Here is a 24675-nt window from a genome sequence, read left to right as displayed (position 1 = left end):
GACTCAACTTGTTCATTTATAAAAGTTGAGGATATAATAATACCTGCCCTTCCTATAACTGAAAGATATTTTGAGAATCAGAAGCTATGGAGTTTGTAAAAGTACATTATATACGTCAATTTATAATACAAATGTAAACAGCAGCCATTAATATTATGCACAATACTGCAAACAGCTCTGGGTTTGAATACATTTGGAAGACAGCAGCGTCAGAAACCGACAGACATAGGTTCTAGCCATCTTGCTCCCGGACTGTACTTTTGTAGGGCATGGCCCATTTTAGAGATGAAGCAGCTGCGTGCGGACAGATTAAATGCTTACTAAAGCCAGATAGCTGTACTAAGTCACAGAGCCAGAACGAACCCCAGAAGGGAAGAGAAAGCACATTAAGCAGATGGTTCTCAATCACCTTATGATCATGTTACACTTCCACCTATTAGAATTTGTGGCAATATACTTAAGGTGTTAAGAGACTGACAATGCCAAAGCACAAAAGCAAAACAACACTGTGAAGAATCTATGGTCATTAACGGTCTACTACGGTTCACCCACAGAAGTCTGTTTTGCGGAGAACGGTTAACTGCCTCAAATGTGCTCTCTTACAGTCCGGCAAGGACACTATTTTACTTCAGCACTGGTATGACGTTATGCTCTCTCTCTCCCAACTCTTCCTAAAAGCTGGGGGTACCCTACTGTACCACATATCACATTATCTTATTCCATCATAACAGTATGCATTCCTGGTTACAGTTATTTACATTTTCCACATTTGTCAGATGCAGTGGCACAATGCTTCCCGGCTAAGAACCAGGATGTGTAATTAACGGGAGTCACTGCTGCATTCACAAGGAATTGGCTTTGAGAATACTTACAATGGCAACATGGAATTTCATCCTAAGGTTTCAAATCCTGCCTCAACATGGTGTTATAGCAACATGACTCAATAGCAGATTATATTGCACGATTAGGATATATTACATTTTATGCAGTCAACAGGTTTTGAAAGAGTTTTTTTTTTTTAAGATTTTATTTATTTGACAGAGAGAGAGAGAGAGAGAGAGAGCGCGCGCACACAAGCAGGGGGAGCGGCAGAGGGAGAAGCAGGTTCCCCACTAAGCAAGGAGCCCAATGCAGGACTCAATCCCAGAACCCTGGGATCATGACCTGAGCCAAAGGCAGACACTTAACAGATTAAGCCACCCACGTGTCCCAGAAAGATCTGTATAAAAACCAAATTTTTCTGAAGATTTAAAGGTGCAAGGCAATAAATTGTTAAAGGAACTCTGTTTTTATTTTATTTTATTTTTTAGATTTTATTTATTTATTTGACAGAGAGAGCGAGAGAGGGAACACAAGCAGGGGGGGTGGTAGAGGGAGAAGCAGGCTCTCCGCCGAGCAGGGAGCCTGATGCGGGGCTCGATCCCAGGACCCTGGGATCATGACCTGAGCTGAAGGCAGAGCTTAACCACTGAGCCACCCAGGTGCCCCGGAACTCTTTGTTTTTAAAAACAATCACTTCTCAATTTTATTTACCTTGGAAATCCTTATTATATACGGTGTTTTTTTGAAAAAGGAATATTCCTCCTGAGCTAACAAGCAAAGCACAAACAATACTGAAAAACTCTGTCCCGAGAGGCAGTTTTCTCCTTTAGGCAAAATTTAGATGAGCACAGCTCCAACAATACTTCAGTGATACTTTTCAATGTATTTGTAAAGACCAAATCCCACATGCCATCAGAAGTCAAGATGCCCAATATACGTATTACTGGAATTAAGAAATGGACAGAGTAAGTAGAAAAAGGCAGGGCATTAATTAAAAGACTAAGTTACCCTGAAAGATACCTCCTAGGCACTCCAAACCCTGTGTTCTTCTGGAGGGTGTATGTTCAAATAGAGCAAGATGCTATGCAAGAATGCCCATTTTATTAAATATTTAACTTCTTCCCTTTGATATTCTGAGGGTTTTAAGTGTCTATAAAGCAAACTTGAAATAGAAATTGGATATTTACCTAGGAGATTCAAAAAGTCTAGGGATCAAAAGGAGAAGTAATGACTCCTCTGTATGGGGAAAGTAATCTCCAGGGACCAAGGAATGAATAACAGAGCTTTAAGCCTCCAGTCACCTCTTGTTTACACTTCTGACAATGTAAGTTTACAACCAGCTTTGTGGAGGCCAGGCAGCCTTTCTTCTAGCAACAGAAAGAAAAGCCATATTTCAATTTAACTGTATCGTTATAAAATGATTGAAATCAACCACAGAAGAGTTAAATGTGGGAACAATTTTCCTTATTTCACATTTATTAAAGGTAACTATGTTATTCCAAGATCAACACTTTCATTTCAGCTACCTCTTTCCCAAATTTCAGTTTAAAGGACAATTTAAACTTCTAAAATTCATCCAAAGACCTTTTAAGTTAAAAGAAAGGAAGAAAACAACTCCCTTTACCTGTTTTTGCCAAGGGTTTATCAGTTTTCTACTTTACCAGTACCTGACATTTAATTAGACAAAAATCACTTCATTAAAGCGTTTTAGTAAATGTACTTTCCACTATGTGTTAGGAATTAAAAATTCTAAGAACTATCTTTCCTGTTGGCAAACCTGGAAAAAAATATTTTCAGCCCATGTTACATTTAAAAGCTAGTTTCTCCAATGATACTATAGAGCACTGAAAATTGGTGAGTTTAACATTCCTATAGAAAAATGGGCAAAGGATATGAGCAATTCACAGAAAAAGAAGTACAAATAGACCTTAAATACACAAAAAGATGCTAAACCTCCGTCCGTTCAGAAATGGACACTCTATAGGAACGAGGACTTTGTTCATTTTTGTAACCTCAGCATCTTGAATAGAATAGGGGCAATTATTCAACAAAATACATTTGTTGCATAACTATATATATATATATTTTTAAAAGCAGGGTCAAGAACTGTATGTATGAAGAAAAAATATTAAATGCAATAATGATTTCATTTGGGGAAAGGAAGGGGCATGGCTAGCTTAAAAAGTGAGAGTTAAAATTTATGAAATATGCCTGATTACATTTCTGAACTTTGAAGCACATGCATGTATCACCAATTAAAAATTTTAAAGAGAATCATCTCTACTCGAAATATGCATGTGTAGGCACATACACATATGCAATTTTTAAGTATTGTAGAAAAATAACCCAACTGATTAATATCAAGGATTGTGAGACCAAAAGAACTGAAATTAGCATCTGTTGAGTGAAAAAAGTTGTACAGTATCTTTTATAATTAAAAAAATGAATATGAACATATTTTTTTTTTTAAGATTTTGTTTATTTATTTGAGAGAGAGAATGAGAGAGAGAAAGCATGAGAGGGAGGAGGGTCAGAGGGAGAAGCAGACTCCCCACCGAGCGAGCAGGCAGCCTGATGCAGGGCTCGATCCCGGGACTCCAGGATCATGACCTGAGCCGAAGGCAGTCGCTTAACCCACTGAGCCACCCAGGCGCCCCGAATATGAACATATCTTAACACTGCTTATATTAAAAACTAATTAGGAGACTGTAATGATTACATTTAGGGGGAGGACGGAAACTAGATTTTTCTAAACATACCTTTTTTTGTATTTTGACTACGAAATCATATAAGTATTTCACTTAACTCTAAAAAACCTAAGTCAAAAGGGAATCTCTAAAACCTGAAAGCGTATGAAACAAATGAACCTATCTGTGTAACAAGTTAGTAGTTTAACCACACAGAAAGTGACCTTCAAACACAACACTGACTGTACATCCCAGAAGGAATATATTAAAAGGAACTATAAAGAAATCTGAAATTCTTTTCAGCAACCACATTGTTAGTAACAGTATTTCTACATGAGTGTGTGTGTGTGTGTGTGTGTGAGAAAGAAACTCACATACTAAAGCAAATAGGTAATTATACATTATATAAATGTCATTGGGAACCATATATTGCAAATAAAATCAAAGGAATTAGAAGGAAAACCCTAGAATCTAAAATTTTAACTGTAAATATATTGGTATGAATTCATGAAGCACTTTTCCTTACAAGGGGCAGGGGCTCACCCCTCTCCAATGAAAAGGACTGAGAACTACTGGCCAACCCAGTAGTACAGAACATTCTTACTACAGGAATTGTTATAGCTAAATATTATTTCCCACTAAAATGAAATGTGGCTCCTTAGAGAAAAAGCCAACTCTAGATATGGGGCAGGAAGCTAGATAAGCCTGAAACATCTCTTTGTATCAGAAAGCAAAGCAGTGCTCAGAGACAACTGACTTATTGTATTAAAATTATACCTAAAAAAAAAAAATAAATTATGGGCGCCTGGGTGGCTCAGTTGGTTAAGCGACTGCCTTCGGCTCAGGTCATGATCCTGGAGTCCCAGGATCGAGTCCCGCATCGGGCTCCCTGCTCAGCGGGGAGTCTGCTTCTCCCTCTGACCCTCCTCCCTCTCATGCTCTGTCTCTCATTCTCTCTGTCTCAAATAAATAAATAAAATCTTTAAAAAAAAAAAAAATTATAACTGGGCTCCCTCTGACCAAAGATGGGAAAAATAGCCACAAGAGATTTATGCAACCCAATCCACACTTTCACATATCACCTCTGGAGGATGGTAGAGAACCAGCATATTCTGAAAAGAGGGGTCGGGGCAAGGAGGTGGTCCTGTGAGCCTCAGCACCTGCTTTTAAAAGAGCAACTCCTCTATCTGCTTTTTAAACTAGGGCTGAAAGAGGTGAATTCTGTGAAAAGATGTCTCAGCTTTCCTAGAGTAATTTCTGGCAATAAGTTTTGGGGAGGTAATTATCATGAATCTAGACCCCCACTGGTCTTTGCCTTTTCCTTTCTAATATACTCCAAGTGACTCCCTGGCCTAACAGCTTGTTAGTTCTAGATAAGCTTTCTGCATTTGAACCCTTTTTGTTGGGTGCCTAGCCCCCACTTGCCAAGTTCTTACTGGTCCAGGAATCCCTGAAGGTGTTTTTGTTAGAGAGGTGGGTGTCCCATGTAGTCGGAGTGGCCTGTGGGGCATCCAACCTGCCGATCTGTCCCAGGGGTCTGCTCTCCACTGCCCCACTCCCCCAGTAGCCAGCTGCAGCTCCAGGACGGCCAGGTCCCCCTACCAAGCACTCAGCAGTACCCTGGCCCAAATTCGACTTCTCTTTGAAGGTCAAGCATCCTCCTTCTCTATTGCTTCTCCTGGAGTTTCTCGCTCTTCTCCATCTCTAGCACTCTGCTCTCTCAGGCTGCTGAGACAGGCTTGTGTCCAGCTTGTTAAAAAGGCAGGCCCCATAGTAGCTCTGTGTGTTTTAGTGATACTACATTGTAAATTTTTTAATTAAAAAAAAATTATAGCTCTCTACTTTCCAGAGTAAATAAGTACTCTGGGACAAAGAGAAGGCTGAGAGTGTAGATTCACCGTGTCCTTGGAACCACTGGTCCCTCCAGCCGACAGGCCCTACCACAAATCTGGGTAATCTTGGGCAGGCTCTTGCTTTTTCTTCCACGACTCTTGGGTCTTTTGAAAATCAGAGATGTGGGCGCCTGGGTGGCTCAGTCGTTAAGCGTCTGCCTTCGGCTCAGGTCATGATCCCAGGGTCCTGGGATCGAGTCCCACATCGGGCTTCCCGCTCTGCAGAGCGGGAAGCCTGCTTCTCCCTCTCCCACTCCCCCTGCTTGTGTTCCTGCTCTCACTATGTCTCTCTCTGTTAAATAAATAAATAAAATCTTTAAAAAAAAAAAAAAAAGAAAATCAGAGATGTATCTGGACTCCTGCTAACGTGACCCTGATCACTACATGACAATAGGGAGCTACCCCAAACATTTCCTGACAGATTTTTTTCTTCTGTGCAGGGCACCAGAGGACATCTGGGGGTGGGGGGGTGACTTGTTACTAACGCTGTGCCCTGACCTAATCAAGTCTAAAAGCAGATAATCTGTCCTGTATCTGCAGGAGATTTCTAGTTTTATTCTAGTGATTAGATGTATTCAAAGTTGAATAATTTTTTTTATCACTAACAACATTTTCTCAGTCTTGGAAGTTATTGTCTTAGCTTGTTCTCAATCTCTTTAAGGGTTTCACTTCAACTTGACAGTATATTCTTTGTATGACTTCTTCTAAATAGAAGACAGCTGTTATCTGGCGACCTAATAATTCAATTCTAAAAGCAGTCACGAAGGATAAATAAAGGGTAAACGAAGTGATCATCTGGAGTCCTAATCTGCCATTTCAGCAAAATAAACCTTTGTGATTCGTAGCCACATTTACTAAAGAATAGAAGGCTTTATTCAAGTAAATAGATCAATATAAATCCATTAACTGAATTGGATATAAATTTAGTCCCTATCACATTTCTGTTGTACGAAATTTTTCCCTATTTCAAAACTGTGGATACTTTATATTTCCCTCCAAAAGTTTTTAAGTTTTACTCTTTCACATTTAAGTGTTTGGTTCATGTAGAATTTATTAACATTCATGTGTATGAAATAAGGATCTGTCTCCTTTTTGGGTTTTTTGGAGGGTGCCCATTAAATGACCATCTCAGTACCATGTACCTAACAACCCATCCTTCCCCTCGCTGACCTGCCAATCTAGCACTACTTGTACACCAGGTTTCCTAGATGGGTGGGTCTTGGGACCTTTTACTTCCGTTCTACAGGTCAGTCTGCCTCCAGGACAATCCTGCACTAAAGATTTACCATCAGTCTTGACATGTGGTAGAACAAATGCCTTCCTTTCCCCCAACCTGGTTCTTGAGCAGTTATTTTGGCTCTTCAAAGCCCTATGTGCTCAAATATATATTTCAGAATCCATGTTTCAACTTCCAAGGAAAAGGGCATTGAGATTTTAATTAAACTTACATCGAATCTGCAGATCAATTTGGCAAAAACATCTTTATGACAATGTATTTGCCTTCTCAATAAGTTTTAGGTCTTTCAGGTTTTTGTTTTTTTAATTTTATTTACTTGACAGAGAGGGACACAGCGAGAGAGGGAACACAAGCAGGGGGAGTGGGAGAGGGAGAAGCAGGCTTCCCGCTGAGCAGGGAGCCCAGCGGTGGGCTCGATCCCAGGAACCCGGGATCATGACCTGAGCCGAAGGCAGACGCCTAACGACCGAGCCACCCAGGTGCCCCAGTCAGTTTTAATATAACATTTTTTGCTAAGATTTATTCCTAGGTATGAGACTTTTTAATAGATACTCTCAATATGCACCCTCCCAGTTTTAGCTGCAATTTGTCTGTTGATGGTACACAGAAATGGAAGAAGCTGATTTTGTATAAAAGCAACCTTGCCAAACTTCCTTACCACCTCTACCAATTGGTCTGTAGATACTCATGGTTCTGTTTATTTCTAAATCTCCTGGGTATGTTAGATCTCTGACTATGGCCTCCGAATAATGCTGAATAGCAAAGATGACAGGAGACATCCTTGTCTTACTCCTGATACTATAATTACTGTGCTTAATATCTCATTAAGTAATTTGTTTCTTGTAACTTTTAACTAGATCAGAGAGGTTCTCTTCTATTTGTGGTTTGCTAAGTTATTTATTAATCATGAATGACGTTTTTTTATTTCTTTTTAGAGAGAGAGAACGAGCAGGGGGAGGGACAGAGGGAGAGATAATCTGACACAGACTCCATGGTGAACAGAGAGCCCAACATGGGGCTCTGTCTCATGACCTATGAGATCATGACTTGAGCCGAAATCAGGAGTCCAACCCTCAACCAAGTGAGCCACCCAGGCGCCCCTGCTTTTTATCTATCAGGATGATGGTATGTTTTTCTTTTATTTATTAGTGCTATTAATACAGTAAATAACAGTTACAGAATCATAACATGGATCCAATGTTTCACACTCTAATCTACTCTACATTAGTATCTTTTATACCAAATCCAGAGACACAATGAAATAAATATCCGCATTTTTATCAAACATAACAACTTGGGTCAAACTGCTAACAAGCTAAAAGATTAGAGCTCTGAATACATGTCATAAATTAGTCCAAGAGGAGAGAACTGATCCTATGGAACACAGCCAAGATGATAAGAAGCCCTGTAAATATAAACCTGACTATAGCATGGTGTAGGCTAATTTTCCACAAAGCAACTCAAAGCCCCCCCCCCCCAACCCCCTGCTTGCTGTCTCCCTCCCTCTCACAAATTAGAGACAAATGAGCACAAGCAGGGGAGTGGAAGAGGGAGAGGGACAAGCAGACTCAGCGCTGAACACGGAGCTCAACTCGGGGCTTGATCTCACCACCCTGAGATCACGACCTGAGCCCAAATCAAGAGTCAGATGCTTAACTGACTGAGCCACCCCGGCGCCTCTATATCTGCTTTTCTAAAAACATCACCAAAATTACTACTGATTCAAATTACTCTTCATATTATCACAATAAGTGCCCATTATAAATGCAGATTACTTATAATACGATTGAGGGCACAGGCAAGAGGGATTTGATAACATTGAATACTCCACTTACTTTCCTATTCTAAAATGAAACTTTTAAATTATTTATGACATATGCTCTGTTTATTTGATTAGAAAGAACTTCATGCAAAAGATGGGCTTTTAAAAAAAACCAAACCATAACAATTACTTTTTAAAATAGGAAACTGTTATGTTTTCCCCATATACCTAACTGCTGACAATTTCCTAAACTGCCTTCTTTTAAATAACTAAAGAGTATTTTATCACATTTACAAGCTTAATAAGTTGCAGCTCACGTATCAGTTTAACTTTTCTGGTGAGGTCACTACCTAGACCTGCATTCCTTTGTAGTTTTTCTTAGTGACCTGCCCTGATTTCACTTTTAAGCAATTCCACCTTAACTTTCTCATCTTACCATTCTGGGTTTGACTAATTAAGACGCAACACAGAATATACAAATATAGTAGAATACACTTCTGTCAAGTGCACAGTAACTACGGTTATGATGAAAGCACACACACCAGGGCTCCCGGGCCCTGAAGAGCAGTAGAGAAATGCCTCTCCTGCCCTAGGCTAGGAGAGTGTCTGAGCACAGTGGCTCTTTCTGCTATTTTAACAATTATTTAAGCTATTTGTAGGTTTCTCACATCAAAAGATTTTACCTGTGTTCTCACCAGACCATCAGGACTTATGAGCGGTAGGCCTGCCAGGTTTCCTGTTAGGGATTTCATGTCCTACAAAGAACTTATTAGCCCTGGGCTCCCAAAGGAGCTGACAGAAACTGCGGGAGGCAATCGGGAAAGACACTCACTGCTTGCCACATTATCTGCACATAGTATACTCGGTCGGTAAGTGCTTTTAGAGGACACCCTCTGGTTTTAAGTAGTTCGTTACCTGCAACTCACTGATGTTTTCAAAATAAGCCTACACTAAGACCATTTTGTTAGCAAGGGGCAAATACACATAAATCAGAAGTGATATGTACATTTTTTCCTGGAAGAACAATAATTGAGACCAACTAGGACCAGAATCGTGGTGCAGAAATGGAGTGGGAGTTACACAACCTACAAGTATTAAACAAACAAAAACTATCTTGTAGAAATTAACCATTAATAAGTCCTTACCCACAAAGTGCTTTTTACAATCACACCAGCATCTATCCTTAACCTGTAATTTGATCAACTATTTTACAAGTAGCAGCAGGCGCTCGTGCCACACTGTGCGTGCACACTCGGGCAGAGACCAGGAGCTCGATGTCTGCTGGGTCTCGGGAATTTGGGACAATCTCTAGGATGAAATCATCAAGGGAATAAAAAGATACTGATGTTATTAGACAGTGTAAAATGGATCTGTTCAACAAAGCCTGGAGCTTAATAAAAGTCTTTGTTTAAATGTAACTAAATTGTATCAACAGGCAGGCAATATTACCATCCACTCTTAATAAAACCAACAAGAAGATCAAATGACCAGAAACTAAAATAGCACGGGGAGGCAGAGTCATAAAAGATGTATGATGAAAAGAGGAGCCCAGCATCAATTGCAAAAGCCAGTGCTGAAGAGCCTAGCTAAATTGTCAACTAAAGGATTTATGTTCCCCGAAACCATGGTTGCTAACACCAAGTTGTATGCTTTGCTCCTATAAGTACAGATGATGTTCTTCTCTTAAATGCACAAGGTACTTAAGCTAAATCCTTTCTCTGAGGTGGTAACAGCAATATAAACACAGAGCGGGGTGGGGGGGAAAACAAAGAGAAGGCATGCTTTTCTTCATGAACCAGAAGTATTTTATAAGAAAAAGTCAGCAATGGTTACCGTTTCAAGGCCATCCTACCTGTGTTTTTTGATGCCGTTGGAGAGAGCATCTCCACCACCACAGTCTTTTCCTTCTGACATTCTGTGTTTTCTACTGCTCAAGGGCTCTCCTTCCTCTTCCAAGGAGCACGCAGTCACAGCTTCCAGTCGACTCAGGGAACGCTCGGACTCGGACTCTGTGGCAGAGCAAGTTCATAGTCAATGAACTGAACTTGGGTGCGAGGCTGCAGTAACAATGGATAGCTCCCTTAACGCATTAGGCTTTGAAACTTAAGCAGCCTACTTTGTCCTTCAACAATCCATCCGCTAACCACCTCCTCAGGGATTTCAGAGAACCTGCACCCAATAAGGCTAAAGTGGATTTATGAAACAGATATAGGCTTATATAAACTTACAGTTAAACAATTTTACACATTACAAGAGATTTCCAAAGACTACCCAATTCTTTAAGAAATCATATTCAGTAGTCCCCACCCCCAAATTTCTATTTTTACATTCCCTTCAAAGCATCTTAAGCATAACTTACCAACAAAGCATTCATTTTCTAAAATTCACATATAAGGAAAAAGCTATAGTGGCTGTACTTGTGGGAAGTTTAAATTACATCTGATACTATAGACACACAAAAGCGAAGGTAATTTAAAAATACTTCAAAAAATACTTCTTCTGATATGACATTATTTAAATCCTCAAGAGCTAAAGCTCAAAGTGTCCATATAAAATCCAATTATCAGGCAGGCATTTTTAGGATAGAAATACCACATTCCTAATTGGCTATGTATTCTGGGTAGAGCCATCTGCCTGTTTGGGAATACTAAGACAACTTATTTTTATACAACACATTATAGTTTTCAGGCATGATCACATTTTCGTCTCCTTTTAGCACTTCCAGGGTGCCTTGGTGACAGCAAGGCAGGACTATGGGGTTAACCACTGTGCGGATGGTCTCATTGTTTGTGAGTTAGGTGAACCAGGATTTGAACCGAGGTCCTTCTGACTCATTTAATGCTCTATATATTTCAGCTCAATGCAGCAATCTCCCAAAAACTCTAAATTGTACCCACATTTCTATTAAAATATAAATTCAAGGTAACTTCTAACTCCCTTTCTTAAGCAAAGGACTATACAACTGTCCTCAGCTCTAGGCAAGCACTCTTACACACATTCAAGCAAACTTCCTTAAACGAAATTTATTGACCATCTGCTTATATTATAGCTAACCTGGTCAGGAAATCCAATTTTTTTAGTACCTTCTTTTCCCTCTGCAGCATTCTATAACTTAGCCAACATCAAGGAACCTTATTTTTATCACATGAGGTTGATTACAGATCTTCCTTGACTTACAATGGGGTTACGTCCCAATTAACTCATCGTCAGTTTAAAATATTAAGTCAAAAATGCATTTCGAACACCCAACCTACCCAACATCACAGCCTAGCCTAGCCTACCTTAAATGTGCTCAGTCATTTACATTAGCCGACCATAGGGCAAAATTAGCTGACACAAAGCCTATTTTATAATAAAGTGTGGAATATCTCATGTAATTTACTGAATGCTATACTGAAAAACAGAACGGTTGTCTGGGTAGAGAATGCTTGCCAGCCGATCGGTTGTTCACCCTCGTGACCGCGTGGCTGACTGGGAGCCGCAGCTCACTGCCCTTGCCTAGCACTAGCTCTGGAAAAGATCCAAATTCAAAATTCGAAGTATGCTTTTTACTGATGCATATCGCTCTCACATCACCATAAAGTCGGAAAGAAAATCCTAAGATGAATCACTGCAAGTCAGGGAACACCACAGTAACAACTGTTGGACCAATACGATTGTAGGTTGGACAACACATCTTGAGCTCCGAACTCTGGACCCTCTGAATGGTGTTAAGTTACTTGGAGAAAGTCTTTCAATGCCAGTGAAGTTATTTTTATTTTCTGTAAATATAATTTTACTGGAATTTCTAAAAATATACCTTTGCTCAGTCATACACACCTTATTAACAAAGAAATAGATATTTTAAACATAAATTTAAAGAGACTTATTTTTCATTGTCAATTTTAGCAGGCAGTCACAATCTTTCACTGAAAAAAATTAAAGACAACCTGAATAGCCAGGTTAACAAAGGACAGCTGCCCATTAGATGAAATTAGTTGTTAAAACTGCATTTACAAAAACAACTTAATAAAACCGAAAAATGCTTTTAACAAAATGCTAAGACAAAAATAATCAGGATACCATTTTGCAACTCTAAAACACAGAGCAAAAAAAACCAACTTTACTCTTTTTTAAAGAGAGGCCAGGCTGGTTCAGAAGTACATACAGATGAGAACAGTAAAACAACAAAAGTCTGTCGAGGGCACAGTGAAGTAAGGGGATCAGTCAATTTTCTGGGCTAAGTAAATGGGTATCAGGAAGGACTACGTGGGAGAGGTGGTACCTCTCAGGTAAATCTTCACAAAAAGAAGGTGGAGGGAAGAGCATCTTTCAGTGGAAGCTGCCTGAGCAAATCCTGTATCAAAGATGACAACAGTGGTCTTGAGTTGGGGGTGGATTTTTCACATCTACATTTTCAAATTTGTTTCATATGAAAAAAATTAAGAATTTGAAGAGTCAAAATAGTTTTGTCCATATTCGTTAGTATTATTTAAGATGCATTAGTACTTTATAATTTAGATGTCATGAAAACCAAAAAGCACTGAAGCAAAAAACCTCAGGCATTTATTGAACAGCACTATGCACAGGACAATGTGTTTGCTATTCGAGAGCTACAAATCATAAGACATATGTTCACCTAAAAAGAAAATTAACAAAAAGCAGATACACAGTAAACACCAAACAAGAGGTAAGGCAGTTAAGAGCTCCTATGAAGCAAAGAGACTTTTTCCAAAACAAGACTTGAGCTTAGTAAACGTAAGCTGAAGACCTACTACCTTCATCCATACTACTGAACGCCAAGCTTACCTCCAGAGATACACCATCAGATGGCAGGACAGACCCTGGTCCTCCATGGCTGGTGGTACAACTTGACCCCCCCCCCCCCTCCTAGTCTGCCTTATCTTCTACCCCCTTTCTCCCAGTTGTTCCACCTCTCCCCTCCCCCAATCCTTCCTCCCAACCACCTTCCCTCTGATAGGAACAGACTATCCTCCCCACCCTTCCCCTGGAGGGCTCTAACAAAGGTCACCAATCACCTGAATATTGCAAAGTCCAATGGTCATTTTCCAATTCTTAAAGAATCACTGACTCATCCACAGTATCTGACACTGCTTCATTCATTCCTCCCCTTCCCTTAACAAGAGCAGGCACCGCGGTGTCGAAGAACAGTAAGATCTGGTCCCTGCCTAGGGTCTAGCAGAGGTGTACTGTTTTGTGAACGCCTGAGTTCAGTAAATTTTTCTAGGTACAATAAAAGAAGTCTGAATGGGGACAGTAGGCCACATAGAGGGACCGGCAGTTTTACAGAGCAAAGGACAAGGTGTCTAGAAAGGACTGTGTGAAGCTAAGATAAATAAAAAGCAAGGCAGGCAGTGGGACAACAAGAGTATAAAATAAAGCAAGGAAGGAGGTAGCATCCCAATGCATGCCAGGAGGTTCTGGATACCTGCTAGGTGTCAATCACAGACTTGTCTCCGAGTACTCCAACTTCAAGGGTAGAGCAGGAAACATGATCAACAACATGATTTACGGTGCTCTTGAGATAGAAACTAACCAGCTGCTTAAGAACAACAACTCATCAACAGAGAGATGTCTAATATATACAGTGTCTGGACTTACTTTATTGGCAAAAGGAGGTCATTCTTAATAGACTCTGCCTTCATAGCATTAGTCACACTAATCTGTCTTCAGCAGAGCATCACTGCATATGGAGATCCAGAGCTCTAGATATATTTAAATTCAAACATGTTTAGCTATAAATACCTAAAAGGTCATAGCCACTGTGGAGGTTACTGAGCAAGGTAAAGCCTGCCCACAGAAGTAATTTTCAAATCTCCCTGAACCAATATATCAGTGAGGGATCTAAGCACTTCTGAGATCTTAAATCTCAATCTTAAAACTTCAGGTTTTTCAGTTTTGCCCAGACATATAAATACCAAATAAACCAGACCTTATCTATCATCCAATGTTAATGGGCAATATAGTAATGTCTTGGTGGAAAGCATAAAGCACTTGGAGAGAGTGCTTAATGCCTGCACTGTGGTGGTTACAGAGCTCTCTTATAATAGTTTAAGGCCACGATACTCGTGCTTTTAAAAAGAAACACACAAGGCAGGAGACAGGGAGTCAGTCTTTACTGTGTATGGAGTTGGGAGTTTCAGTTTCAGTCTGGGATGATGAAAGAACTATGGAGATGGGAGGCGGTCATGGTGACACAAAAATGTGAACGTACTCAATGCCACCGAACTTAAAAATGGCAAGTTTGATGTTATGTACACACTGCCACAATAAAAACAAAAATGAAACAAAACCCTAACAAATAAACACACAAAAACCTGTCAAGCCAAAGATCTATCCTGCTGATGTACATGAAATCTATTCTGGTCCTGTTATCTCTCACATCAATGCCACTGAAAACACCACCACACAAAAGCAAGACAGCTTGATTTTTCTACAGATATATTTCCAAACGCAGCAAAAGGTATGTATCTAAGTGATACACGTAGCTAGATTTCAGGCAGAGTTAGCCCTTCACCATTCTATTTCCTAAGGCATTTTCCCTTACAAACGTATGTGTTTCTATAATAAGTAAAGTCGCCCAAATTTTCAGGATACTTCATCACCCTCTGAGAAACCGGGTAAGGGAATTTATGCAACCGCCCTATGTTATTTACTGAACTTCTGATGGGCAACTAGGGAAATTGGTATAACGTCCAGTAATGATGAGAAAGGGAAAACCTCGTGTGGCCTTATTTGTGGCTTTTTGCTTATTCCCCACCTCGTCACAAAAGGACGGTGGCTTAATTGATAATTACATTTTATAGAAAAACTGTCAGAATAATACTTTGAAGACAAAGACTATATTTTCAAAGATAAATTCCTTAGCCTACAGACAAGCATTTAAAGTAGAAACTCTGCCTGATTATTTTCTCAAGGAAAACAGCAATATTAATAGAAAGTCTGTTTTAATGTGGCAAATCTCTGAAGGCCTAGATCTTCAAAGTTCTGTCCACATTAGGACTCAGAATTATTTTGAACACAATCTCCTTTCACTTTACAATCTCTTCTTTCTCATCCAAATAGCATGGAAACCATTGGCTGTGACTGGGTTAATGTGACTTTAAAACATTCCTCATCACATTTTATACATTAAATATGTACAGCTTTTTGTATGTCAATCATACCTCAATAAAGTAGTTTTTAAAAAACTTCAGAATTAAGAGGATCATTAACTCTACCCTACTTTTTTGAGTTTTTCCTATTAAAAGGCTGAAAGAAGAGGTCATGAGGTTTACAATGTAAACATGCCAACAATTCTTATGTTATCCTGATCAACTTTTTTTTTATATGACCTTTGAAAACAAGCTTGAGAACAAATAGTACAAAGGAGCAAGATGTGGAAGAACTGTGGATAAGGTCCAAATAACCTTTCCCCTGTTACTTAAGGTAACAGGAAATGGTCAGGAGATACACATATTCAATTTGATACTTTTATTGTTGGCTTCCCACATACAAGGCACATTCTAAAAATGTCCAAAGTAACCCAAGGTAACCCAAGCTTAAAATACCCATGCCAAATTTTAATTTCACTTTAAGGTACAATTGTGTAAATTCAAAAATAACATAGTAAATATAAAGAACACAAAGAAATAAATAAAAACCAACCACATTTAAAATAAAATTATAAACTGAAAGTCAGAATGAGTCCAGAAAGGGCTGCCAAGAGGCTACTATAATAATTTACTAAGGAAGTGACAAAAGCTTGAAACAGAACCTTGGCAGCAAGCTTCAAGAGTGAGAGACATTCTAGACATATCCTCCCTGAATGATGTCCAAGGTCAAAATCAGTCAAATGGTACAGTGTTGCTTATGACAGAGTTTCTTAAAAATATTGGCTTGTCCCCAAGCAACTAAATCTACTCCTGTTTTCCACAACTTGCAAAATCTGCACACGTAATTGAAGATGAAGAATTCCACAAACCACAGAGTGTGAACTACTGGGAATCTTACATGTATCTACTCTGGATGATTAAATACAGAGCTTCCCAGTTTGTCTTGCAGACATCCTTAAAATTATTTTTGAGAAGGTCACATATGTATTCACTTTACAAAGAAAATAATTCTAGAACTAAGGCTCGTTATAGAATAATCCATAGTTATAAAACAAAATATTTTGTTACTTCAACTTAATAAATCAATATTTACCAAGTATCTACCACACACCAGGTAAAGAGCTAGCTGCTAAATTAGTGCAGGAAGATTAAGGAGACAAGACTGGTTCCCTCCAGGTATTCAAAGTTCAATAAGTAAGACACATAAGTAAACATATGCTTATACAGAGCGTTTGTGGGAACAGTTGAAGAAGTCAACTGTAAGGGGACCAGGGTATATTTCCAAGCAAATAGGACATGTGAGCTGCAATGATGAAGACCAGTTTAACTCAGAAAAAGAGAATAATAGGTACGAAGGGAATAGCAAACAGCCCTCAAGCCTGAAAGAACAAGTGTGTGTCCAAGAATATCCGGCAGAGCTAGAGAGGAAGGTGGCTGGAGGGGAAAGATGTGGTCATCAGAGCCGAAGCTTTAAAGTGAATCAGATCAGAGTTTGGACTTAGCCTGTAGTCATCGGCGTGTTTTTCTAGGGAGTGATGAGATCAGTTTTAGACTTTATAGATAGCTCTGCTCTATCAGCATCCCCTGGCCACGCTAACAATTACCACAAACTTGGTGGCTTAAAACAACAAAAATTTAGTCCTTCATAATTTTGGAGACCAGAAATCCAAACTCACCTTCACTGGACCAAAGGCACAGTGCTGGCAGGACCACCGTCCATCTGGGAGCACTAGGGGAGAATAAATTCCTTGTGACTTCCAGCTCTGGGGGCTGCCTGCACTCCTGGGCCTGTGGCCACATCATTCTACCGCAGAAGTATCCTGCTGACATTCAGGTCCCACCCAGATAGATCATCTATGATCATCTCCTCATCTCAAAATCCTTAATCACATCGACCAAGATCTTTTTTTCCAAAAAAAGTTTACAGGTTTCCAGGATTAGAAGGTGAACCTTTTCATGGGAGGGGCCATTTTTCAGCCTCCCACACCTGACAACATGATGGCTGGTGGGGACAAAGACTAGAAGCAGCCAAACCTGTTAGATGAGTACCATCCTGGTCTCTGGGGCCCAAGGGAGGGGGAGGTGAACTAAGGCACTGTCAGGGAGGACCGGGGGAGGGAAAGGCCAAAGGGAAAAAGATGACTTCCACATCTGTCGTTTTCACAGTGGGAAGATGCTGTTGCTGTTCACAAAGACGAGGAATGTAGAAGGGGGCAGAACACGGTGCCAAAGAGATGGGGATCCTAAATATGTCATTATCCTCCACAACCAACTAGTCTTCAAGTGCAGTCATTTCAGCCTTAAAAATATATCCCAAAATTTCATTCAAATATATGAACTCCTAATGCGTGCCAGACTCGATACTAGCTGCCAGGCATGCAGAGTTCCTCGTGGAACGTACTATCTGGTGGATGGGCAGGGCTGACAAAAACCAAATAATTGTACAGAATTTCAACTATGGGAAAATGGTGCAGGGAGCCTGCAAGTGGGGATGTGATCAAGTCAACAAAGTCCACCAGACTTCCCTGAGGAAGCCCCTGACCCCTGAGCAAAGGTCAGAAGGATATGTGTTCACTAAAGCAATAAAGGGAGAGAACTGAAACCTTCCATTCTCACTTAAATTGCTTTTATTCAAACTTGTCATCTCCCATCTAGGACACTAGAATCCTGAATCAATCTTTACTCTTACAACACACTACTAGAATGTGAACTCCTGAGTAGGGACCACATCTTATTTTCTTTGAATTCCCAATTCTTAGTATAATATAATCATAAGAATTCTACAACATTTACTTAAAAAAATATATGAATCTTTATAAAACACTAATCCAATGCCCCTCTAATAATTATGTCTGTTGGCTTCCCACCACCTATATGCTAAAATTCAAATTCTTCAGCACAAACTTATCATAAGACTCATTACCACCTGGTCCTAAATTACCTTCTTGGCTTCATCTCATCACTACTTCTCAGCACCCTGAACACTCACCCCTGCTTTGGCCACACCACATTTCATGAGGTTTCTGAAAACAATTTTTCTTTATCTTTGCATGTGCTGTCCTCTTACACAAAGAATATTCTACCCTGTCACATCTGTCTGGAGAACTCCTTACTGACTCTTCAAAACACTCCTCAAATGTAATGCTTTGTCCAACATTCTCAAGCAGTTAGCAGCCTCTCTTAATTTCTGTAATCCTCCTGACATACCATTTGGTAGTACTCATTAACTTGTTCAACAAATATTTATTGAGCACCCCTTTCTTTGTTAAGCACTATCCTGGAGGCTGGGAATATATCAGTGAACTAAATAAAATCCCACCCTCACTGAGGAGCCTGCATTGTAACTGTAGGAGATCAACAAACAAATGAATATTATGTGAAAGGTGCTTTTTTTTTTTTTTTTAAGAGCAAAAAAAGGGGAGGGGATAAAAACTGATAAAATGAAGGTCCTTCTGAGCAGAACAATGAAGTGAGGGAGCAAGTACTGTAGATATCTGGAATAAGAGTTCCAGGCAGAGGAAATAATGAAAAGCAAAGGTCTAACCAGTACAAAAAGACTGAGATCATACCATGCATATTTTCAGACCACGACGCTATGAAACTTGAAGTCAATCATAAGAAAAAATTTGGAAAGACTGCAAATACAGGGAGGTTAAAGAACGTCCTACTAGGGGCGCCTGGGTGGCTCAGTTGGTTAAGCGACTGCCTTCGGCTCAGGTCATAATCCTGGAGTTCCAGGATCGAGTGCCGCATCGGGCTCCCTGCTCGGCAGGGAGTCTGCTTCTCCCTCTGACCCTCCCCCCCTCATGCTCTCTATCTCATTCTCTCTCTCAAATAAATAAATAAAATCTTAAAAAAAAAAAAAAGAACGTCCTACTAAATAATGGAATGGGTTAACCAGGAAATTAAAAGAGAAATTTTAAAAATACATGGAAGCAAATGAAAATGAAAACACGACAGTCTAAAGGCTATGGGATGCAGCAAAGGCAGTCACAAGAGGGAAGTACATAGCAATACAAGCCTTCCTCAAGGAGCAAGAAAAGTCTCAAATACACAACCTAACCTTACACCTAAAGGAGCTGGAAAAAGAACAGCAAATAAAGCCTAAAACCAGCAGAAGAAGGGAAATAATTAAGATCAGAGCAGAAATAAGTGATACAGAAATTTAAAAAAATAGAACAGATCAATGAAACTAGAAGTTGGTTCTGTGAAAGAGTAAGACTGATAAACCCCTAGCCAGACTTATCAAAAAGAGAAAGGACTCAAATAAATAAAATCATAAATGAAAGAGCACCAATCACAACCAATACTGGAGAAATACAAACAATTATGAGAGAATATTATGAGCAATTATATGCCAACAAATTGGGCAATCTGCAAGAAATGGATAAATTCCTAGAAACATATAAACTACCAAAACTGAAACGGGAAGAAATAGAAAATTTGGGCAGACCCATAACTAGCAAAGAAATTAAATCAATTATCAAAAATCTCTCAACAAACAAGAGTCCAGGGCCGGATGGCTTCCCAGGGGAATTCTACCAAACATTTAAAGAAGAATTAATACCTATTCTTCTGAAACTGTTCCAAAAAAAACAGAAATGGAAGGATAACTTCCAAACTCATTCCATGAGGCCAGCATTACCTTGATTCCAAAACCAAAGACCCCATCAAAAAGGAGAATTACAGACCAATATCCCCCATAAACATGGATGCAAAAATTCTCAACAAGATACTAGCTAATCAAATTTAACAGTACATTAAAAGGATTATTCACCATGATCAAGTAGAATTTATTCCTGGGCTTCAGGGGTGGTTCAATTTCTGCAAAACAACCAATATGATACATCAAATTAATAAAAGAAAGGCTAAGAACCATACAAGAGGATCCTCTCAATAGATGCAGATAAAGCATGTGACAAAATACAGCATCCTTTCTTGATAAAAACCCTCAAGAAAGCAGGGGTAGAAGGAGCATACCTCAACATCATAAAGGCCATATACAAAAGACCTATAGCTAATATCATCCTCAATGGGGAAAAACTGACAGCTTTTCTTCTATGGTCATAAACACGACACAGATGTCCACTCTCACCACTGTTGTTCAACATAGTACCGGAAGTCCTACCCTCAGCAATCAGACAACAAAAAGAAATAAAAGGCATCCAAATTGGCAAGGAAGAAGTCAAACTTTGACTATTCACAGATGACACGATACTCTGTGTGGAAAACCCAAAAGACCATCAAAAAATTGGTAGAACTGATTCATGAATTCAGCAAAGTCACAGGATATAAAATCAATGTACAGAAATCTGTTGCATTTCTATATACCAATAATGAAGCAGCAGAAAGAGAAATCAAGGAATCAATGCCATTTACAACTGCACCTAAAACCATAAGACACCTAGGAATAAAGCTAACCAAAAAGGTAAAAGATCTGTATGCTGAAAACTATAGAGCACTTATGAAAGATATTGAAGAAGACACAAAGAAATGGAAAAACATCCCATGCCCATGGATTGGAAAAATAGTTAAAATGTCTATGCTACCCGAAGCAATCTACTACACATTCAATGCAATCCCTATCAAAATACCATCAGCATAGGGGCGCCTGGGTGGCTCAGTTGGTTAGGCGACTGCCTTCGGCTCAGGTCATGATCCTGGAGTCCTGGGATCGAGTCCCGCATCGGGCTCCCTGCTCAGTGGGGGGTCTGCTTCTCCCTCTGACCCTCCTCCCTCTCATGCTCTCTGTATCTCATTCTCTCTGTCTCAAATAAATAAATAAAATCTTAAAAAAAAAAAAAATACCATCAGCATTTTTCACAAAGCTGGAACGAACAATCCTAAAATTTGTATGGAACCAGAAAAGACCCTGAATAGTCAAAGTAATGTTGAAAAAGAAAACCAAAGCTGTAGGAATCACTATTTTGGACTTCAAGATGAATTATAAAGCTGTCATCATCAAGACAGTATGGTACTGGCACAAACACAGACAACAGATCAATGGAACAGAATAGAGAGCCCAGAAATGGACCCTCAACTCGATGGTCAACTCATCTTTGACAAAGCAGGAAAGAATACCCAATGGAAAAAAGATCGTTTCTTCAACAAATGGTGTTGGGAAAACTGGACAGCAACATGCAGAAGAATGAAACTGGACCACTTTCTTACACCATACAAAAAATAAATTCTAAATGGATTAAAGACCTAAATATGAGACAGCAAACTAACAAAATCCTAGAGGAGAAAACAGGCAGCAACCTCTTTGACCTAGGCCACAGCAACTTCTTATAAGACCTGTCTCTGGAGGCAAGGGAAACAAAAGCAAAAATGAACTACTGGGACCTCATCAAAATAAAAAGCTTTTGCACAAAGAAGGAAACAATGAACACAACTAAAAGGCAACCAACGGAATGAGAGAAGATATTTGCAAATGACATATCAGATAAGGGGCTAGTATCCAGAATCTATAAAGAACTTATCAAACTCAACACCCAAAAAATAAATAATCCAGTTAAGAAATGGGCAGAAGACATGAATAGACAACCTTTCCAAAGATACACAAATGGCTATCAGACACATGAAAAAATGTTCAACATCCGTCAGCATCAGGGAACTACAAATCAAAACCGCAATAAGATATCATCTCACACTGGTCAGAATGGCTAAAATTAACAACTCAGGAAACAACAAATGTTGGCAAGGATGTGGAGAAAGGGGACCCCTCTTATACTGTTGGTGGGAATGCAAACTGGTGCAACCACTCTGGAAAACAGAATGGAGGTTCCTCAAAAAGCTAAAAGTGGAGCTACCCTATGACCCAGCAATTGCACTATTAGGTATTTATCCAAAGGATATAAACAATGATTCAAAGGGGCACATGCACCCCAATGTCCACAACAGCCAAACTATGGAAAGAGCCCAGATGTCTATTGACAGATGAATGGATAAAGAAGATGTGATACACACACACACACACACACTGGAATATTACTCACCATTAAAAGAATGAAATCTTGCCATTTGCAACGCTGTGGATAGAACTAGAGGGTATTACACTAAGTGAAATAAGTCAGTCAGAGAAAGACAAATACCATATGATTTCACTCATGTGGAATTTAAGAAACAAAACAGATGAACACAGGGGTAAGGGAGGGAAAAATAAAAGCAGAAAGGGAGGCAAACCATAAGAGACTCTTAAAGATGAGAACTGAGGGTTGCTGGAGGGAAGGGGAGGGGATGGGCTAGATGGGTGATGGGCATTAAGGAGGGCACTTGTGATGAGCACTGGGTGTTGTAAGTGAAAAATCACTAAACTCTACTGAAACCAATACTACACTATATGTTAACTAACTTGAATCTAAAAAAGAAAAGGCCTAAGGGAGAACATGCTTGGCAAGTTGAAGAACCAGCACTGAGGTCAGAGGGACAGAAGTGAGGAGGACAGGGGCAGACTTCGGAATGGTGGCCGAGGGCCAGATCACGTTGGGCTTTGGCTTTTATTCCAGCCAAGAAGCAAAGCCATTGGAGGGTTCTGTGCAGAGAACTGACGTGAACAGATTCATGTTTCAGAATGATCGCTGTGAATGTTGGGTTAAGAACACTTCTGGAGATAAGGCTGCAGGCAGAGAGCAGTCAGAAAACCACTGTGACAACCCATGCGAGAGATGGTGGGGGTGTGGATCTGGGGGATAAGAGTCTCATATGGCAAGTGGCCAGATTCTGATTTTTTTTTTTTTTTTAAAGGGAGAGCACGGGCCAGGAAGGGAGCAGGAAGGGCAGAGGGAGAGGGAGAGAGAGAATCCACACTCAGCACAGAGCCCGATACAGAGCTCAATCCCACAACCCTGACATCATACCTGAGCCAAAACCAAGAGTCGGACGCTTCACCGACTGCGCCACCCAGGTGCCCCCTGATGCGTTTTGAAGGTACATCTAATAGAACTCATTGATGGACTGAAGATGGATGTAATGCACAAAAAGAAAACCGTCTGTGATGGAAAAGTCAAAGGTTGCCAGCCTTGGCCAAAGCCCCTGGAAAGACAGATCTTCCATCTATCAAAATGCAGAAGACTGCAAAAGGGGCAGGCTTTGAGTAGAAAGCAAGAGTTCTCTGCAGGACATTTTAAGACATGTAGGAGCTATCTTAGACATTAAAGTGAATATGCCAAGTAGATCGACAGACATGAGTCTGAAATTCAGGGGGTAGACAAAAGCTGGAGATACAAAATCATGGATTTATCAGAATACAAACAATATTTAAAGGCACAGGATTACCATGAGGCCACTTAAGGCAATGTTGCTCAAGCTTTAATGTCTGTATGAATCACCTAGATTTGGAAAACATGCAGATTTTTATTCACTAGGTCTGAACTGAGGGCTTAGGTTCTACATTTCCAACAAGCTCTCAGGTGATGCTGATGCTAACCCTCAGACCACACTTGGGAGTACAAAGGACCTAGAGATAAGTGTGGACAGAAAAGAGGTTCCCTGCCTGCCCCCTGCGATACTCTAATATCAGAAGTTGGAATGATGCAAAAGGACTGGCAAAGGAAACTGAGAAAGACAATCAAATGTGATATTTTGGAAGCTAAGTAAAGAAAATGTTCTAAGAAGGAGTGTAATCAACAACTTTAAGTGCTGGTGAGAGGTCAAGAAAGAGGAGAACTGAGAAAGAGCCACTGAATTAGACAGCTGAGTGCAGTGCAGTGGTGAACTGCTCAAGAGCACTGTGGGCAATGGTGGGAACAAACATAAACGGGGGGTGTTCAAGACATATGGTAAGAAAGGACAGGGCGCCTGGGTGGCTCAGATGGTTGGGCGTCTGCCTTCGGCTCAGGTCATGATCCCGGGGTCCTGGGATCGAGTCCCGCATCGGGCTCCCTGCTCCTTGGGAGCCTGTTTCTCCCTCTGTTTCTCTCTCTCTCTCTGTCTCACATGAATAAATAAATAAAATCTTTAAAAAAAAAAAAAAAAAAAAGAAAGGACAGCAATGTGGGATCAAAGGTATTTTTTTTTAATTTCACTTATTTATTTGAGAGAGAGAGAGAGAGACAGAGATAGTGACAGAGATAGAGTGGGAGAGGAGAGGGGAGGAGAGGGAGAAGCTGACTCCCCGCTGAGCAGGGAGCCCCAAGCAGGACTCGATCTCAGGACCCTGGGATCATGACCTGAGCTGAAG

General features: G+C 40.0%; 1 protein-coding gene across 8 annotated transcripts in view; it reads right to left on the bottom strand.

Annotated features, from left to right (window-relative positions):
* Nucleotides 1-24675, bottom strand: part of OSBPL1A (oxysterol binding protein like 1A) — a 223953-nt gene that overhangs the window by 60539 nt on the left and 138739 nt on the right. For all 8 annotated transcript variants that reach the window (XM_045886910.3, XM_045886911.3, XM_064577797.1 and 5 more), the window contains one exon: nt 10253-10409. In XM_045886910.3, coding sequence (XP_045742866.2) covers nt 10253-10409 — 157 coding nt within the window. The remainder of the gene's footprint in view (nt 1-10252; nt 10410-24675) is intronic.

Source organism: Mirounga angustirostris, unplaced genomic scaffold (genome assembly GCF_029215605.1).
Source record: "Mirounga angustirostris isolate CCGP_5_RB_7025 unplaced genomic scaffold, mMirAng1.0.hap1 SCAF_14, whole genome shotgun sequence".
Taxonomy (NCBI): Eukaryota; Metazoa; Chordata; class Mammalia; order Carnivora; family Phocidae; genus Mirounga; species Mirounga angustirostris.
Note: the sequence above shows the minus strand (reverse complement) of the source record. Positions and strands in the feature narration are given on the sequence as shown.